At 41.1% G+C, this 4,750-nt stretch overlaps 2 protein-coding genes across 2 annotated transcripts; both read right to left on the bottom strand.

The window, feature by feature from the left end:
• Positions 1–938: 938 nt before the first annotated feature.
• LOC108625460 (uncharacterized) lies at positions 939–3,077 on the bottom strand. Its single transcript, XM_018025510.2, has 2 exons — positions 2,716–3,077; positions 939–2,380 (listed from the first exon to the last, which is right to left on the bottom strand). Exons 1-2 carry the CDS (start codon positions 2,773–2,775, stop codon positions 1,058–1,060), a joined length of 1,383 nt encoding a protein of 460 aa, XP_017880999.1. The 5' UTR covers positions 2,776–3,077; the 3' UTR covers positions 939–1,057.
• An 858-nt stretch (positions 3,078–3,935) lies between these two features.
• LOC108625457 (transcription initiation factor TFIID subunit 10) lies at positions 3,936–4,551 on the bottom strand. Its single transcript, XM_018025507.2, has 2 exons — positions 4,088–4,551; positions 3,936–4,020 (listed from the first exon to the last, which is right to left on the bottom strand). The coding sequence occupies exons 1-2, from the start codon at positions 4,202–4,204 to the stop codon at positions 3,952–3,954; spliced, it is 186 nt and encodes a 61-aa protein (XP_017880996.1). The 5' UTR covers positions 4,205–4,551; the 3' UTR covers positions 3,936–3,951.
• Between the last annotated feature and the right edge of the window lie 199 nt (positions 4,552–4,750).

Below are 4,750 nucleotides of genomic sequence, written 5' to 3'. Positions count from 1 at the left end.
ATTCTACATCATTTATATTTTTATGGTAGACGTGCCTCAATTCACCTATTATATTCTATTTTTTCCAGATTTTTCGGTGAAATGCGCCATAGTTAAAAAAATCGAAAACCGATTTTTTCGCACGATAAAGTCCCTTATGATTCGAATTTTTACATTTCCTTCCATCAGTAGTCGTATTTCTTTTTGCTAAACACTTTTGTACACAACAACATTAAGGATCAATTGAAAAAATGAGCAATCTCCCTCTTCATCTCTGCTATGTAATGGTAGACACTCTTCAATATTTATGTCTTCGTCGGACTCTTCGACGAGATTTGTTCTACCATACGTGTAAACCGTGATTTGAAATTGCCGCTGGTTGGTCACGTGATGGTCCCGAAGGCGGAGGTTGGCTACCTGATGTTAGCGACGATTCTCCCAGCGGACTAACAGTCCATGTATATGTAGTTAAAGGAAGAAATAGTAGTGGGGACAGCAGGGGAAGAGGAGAAGTCCCTCGATCTGGCAACCCTCGTTGGAAGTGTAAAGCGACATGGATAAAAATATCGTTTTGCACGAAGACGAGAACATCGACATTGATCATATGCATTTTAATGAGATCAATGGACGAAGCATCGTCGGTATTGGACATATTTCTGCAGAATTCCGTACATTGTCTGAACGTCGAATCAACGTATGCCCACAGCCAACTCTAATACTGTTGGTTTGGTTAGGTTAGATTACGTTAGTTTATCGCTGTCTCGAGAATCTAGGACCGTTTCGCGCAGATTGAAAGGTGATGAGGATGAGGATGAGGGTCGCAGCGAGCGTCTCAGGCTCTCAGGCCTCCCTTTAAATTAGTTTCCGCCTCATGAACCACGGTTCAGTATTCACGACAAAACACCAGGACGAATGAATAGGCAAGATAGAGAATTATAGACATGAATAAGAACTGCGCGTTTGCATACGTAAAATAATCAAACATTTAATATTTTCCAGAAATATACATGAATGTAATAGGAATATTTAAATATTAACAAATAATATGTATAAAAATGTGAAGGTTTTTTATATGGTATTATTCAGTTTCGGAATCACTTCCGCCGGAATCATCGGACTGATTATCCACCCAGGGGTCACCTTCGTCTAACATATCGTCCGTGATGTAGTCAAGCTGACGGAACTTATTTTCTACTTCCGTTGTATGCTTGATTAAATTTTGCCATGACTCGGCGGTCACATTTTCCACGGCTGCTTCAACTAAGTATTCAACATCTGGAAACTTGTACATTGTACTTTGAGTTCGGATGTATTCTTTTATTTCTGTCCATGCCAATTCAATGGGGTTCAATTCCCAGTGGTAAGGGGGAAGGCGTACTACAGTATGTCCAAACTGCTTTGCAAACTCGTCAACGACATAATTTTTGTCGTTCGGGCGCTTATGCTTCTCCACTAATTTAAGTAATTGCGCCTTTACATAGTGTACAGACTGCAGCTTTTCCCCCTTACCTATCAGCCACGTAATTATATCGTTTTTCTTCCAACCTAAATTTGGATATTTTTCAATTTTCATATTGTGGTATGGAGCATCGTCCATCACAATAACTGCCCGATCTTTTAGCATGAGCAAAATCTTTCTGAACCACGTAAAAAATGTATCGCCGTTCATTTCCTTGAGATAATCGTCAGAATCTGTTTTGGATTGGCAACAAAGGAGTGCTCCAGGTAGAAATCCGTCTGACGACCCGACGTGTGCAATAATCAACCGGTCTCTCTTGCAAGAGGTCTTAGGATTGCCTATCGACAGTGCGCTTTTTGCCGTGTTTGTTGATGAGGTAGCTGCTGTGCCAACCCAAATTTTTCGTCTACAATCTCCAACGTTAATCGAAGTTTCATCTAAATAATATATCGGACGCCCTTCTGATCGATATTGTTGAATATCCTCAATGTAGTGTTGCCGCCAGGCGACAATGTAGTCCTTCTCGATTAAAGCGTTATTGCGCCAACGAATCATGCATTTGAATTCCAATTGCTTTAATATCCGATACACGGACGACTCACTCAAGGACGGGAGCTCCGGGTCATCATTTACAGCTTCCCATACTTTTCTCATGTTTGGAATTTCTCGACAAAACCAAAAATCATGTACCTTCTTGCGTATACCAAGTATTTCTTCGTCAGACAATTTTTGAAAAATTTTTACGCGCGGTTTCTTTCTGTTTGGTGAGGTTACTCTGCCTGTAGATTTATATTCAGAAATCGTCCTCTCTATTGTTGTTTTACCAATTCCCGTTTGCTTCGATAGCTCCTTTATCATGGGTTTATATTTTGGAGTTGGATTTTCGCTGGTCATATGTTTGTAAAGGTTTATAATTGTCATTTTCTGTGAAGATCCGACGAACTATAAAGAGAACGAAGTTTTGTACGCGTAAGTATACCACGCAGGCATCGCATATTTTTTCGGTCGGCCGGAAAGTGGGGACGACGCGACCATGGTGGGGTTTGGTACTTGATGGGGATATACTAGGAATGGTCAGCGAAGGCGCATGAGGGGAACAGTAGTGGGGCTCGAAATACGGGCGAAAAAGAGGGGAAGCGAGCCGTGCACGAAAAAATATGCGCACCCTGATACCACGTATACCACAAAAATGATTTGAAACACATATCTTACGTAAAAGAAATAGGGATATTTCGTGTTTACAGTATCGAAGTGTAGACAATGAGATATACTCTTACCTTTCCCGATGTGTTTTTTTTTGTTGGAGACATAATAGATTTTCCAGATTCTTCCTCCATTTCCAAATCCACAATACAATAAGCACAAGGAAATATTCAATACTTGGAAAAAGTCGGAATTTTCGGAATTCACAAAAACTATGTTTCACTGCACACACTTCGAGCTCTCTATAGATCGCTTTGGACGATGCGGCTGAAGCGGCTTGGCGTCGCATCAGTGACTCTGTGCGCACGCGTTCACATTGGGAAGAGGTAAACGGGAGGAGTATACGCAGAACGATCAAAAACTGAACTGTGTTCGGTCCTAGACTCTCGGAACGGCGAGATTGGTCAGTGATTTTTAAAATTACTAGACTTGTTTTTACTGTACATCTCGTCAAGTTGGCAATGTCGACATCAAATACATTTTTATAAAATAATTCTGTAATAGATATCGGTTAATTACGTGATTAATTGTAATTTTTAGGGTTAGCGTTTACGTTAGACCACGATTTTATAATCTTTAAGACCGTGGGTTAGATTGTCACTGTCAGAATCAAAATCAAAAGTCACTAGGACGAAATGCTTTGACGATGGTACCAGCGTTGAGATATTTTTTCCCTCGGCCGGAAAGTGGGGACGACGCGACCATGGTGGGGACTGGTACTTGATGGGGGTATGCTAGGCATGGTCAGCGAAGGCGCATGAGGGGAATAGTAGTGGGGATCGAAATACGGGCGAAAAACAGGGGAAGCGAGCCGTGAGGGAAAAAATATCTCAACGCTGGATGGTACTGCGGCGAGCATGACCAAAGCGCGGAAAGGGAGTAGTAGCAGAATAGAGACGCGCATACTGGCGCATACCGAACTGAACCGAAGCCGATACATTGTAGTGTAGATACAAGAAGTGTTAGAACCGAAGGGAGGTGATTCTGTATATGTTTCTGAACAACAATTTCCTTTGGCAAAACGCAAAGTGAGGCATGGTTTTTGAATTTTCAACGAAAAAGCCTGACCAATGAGAATACGCGTAGGACCCGCGCTGACCAATGCCCGAGCGTTACGAGCCGTGCCAACATATTTTCCGTATTTTTCGCTTCACTTCAATTCAAAGTTCTATCGCTGTAGTTCCATAACCAATGATATCTCCATCCCAGCCACTGTACTATTTAGAAAGTAAATAGATGACAAAACTGTACAAATGTTATCAAGTTACAAGAATCACCTTATTAAATAAAATAACTTGTGTATAAAATACTCACATCCTTGGATCAGTTGCGTTGAAACCAGCTGTATGTAAATAATGTTCACTTATAGCATCGGGCACCTGAAAAATGAATCTAATTAATATACAAATAATTTGCAAACAGCGTTTCAATTTCAATTATAATAACCGTGGGCGTGTAATCTTCAAGTTGTAATAAAAAATCTGAAAGAGGTTGTCCAGCAGTTTTTGTATCCTCGTTCGCTGAGTACGCGGGCGGTGTTTCTCTTCCAAAATCTTCGGCCATTTCAAATATAAGTATTTTATACACAAAGACTTGTTTGTATATTTCAGTTGACTTAAGGTATATCACTGCACAGTTTCTAACCTCGAACGATAGCAGTATGTATTAAATTCCTTTACACAGAGGAATTCAGCACTTTTAATTAATAACGAGTCGTAGATGTGATGAAAACGTTAATATCAAGTTAACGCAGCAAAAGAAATCGTATTGTACGACACATGACACTATCTTCGACCTTTATTTATCAATTTGGAAACTCTCGTGAGACTTGTTCTGTGTTACAATCGTTACAATCCGTTACGATAACCAACGATGACCAACGATGAACGATGACACTGACACTGACATGCACCACATGCCTCACGCCCGTAGTGGGGATGACGCGACCATGGTGGGGGTATGCAGTGATTTTTAAGATCGCTAGGCTTGTTTTGGCTGTACATCTCGTCAAGTTGGCAACATAGACACTAGCGCCGCTGTTACGTCCCGGCTTGGGTTACTGATAAGGTAGCTCCCTACACCGGAACTTGGGACGACAATCTTTCGAAC

This window comes from Ceratina calcarata, unplaced genomic scaffold (assembly GCF_001652005.2).
Source record: "Ceratina calcarata isolate Rehan_Ccalc_2016 unplaced genomic scaffold, ASM165200v1 scaffold356.2, whole genome shotgun sequence".
Classification (NCBI taxonomy): Eukaryota; Metazoa; Arthropoda; class Insecta; order Hymenoptera; family Apidae; genus Ceratina; species Ceratina calcarata.
Note: the sequence above shows the minus strand (reverse complement) of the source record. Positions and strands in the feature narration are given on the sequence as shown.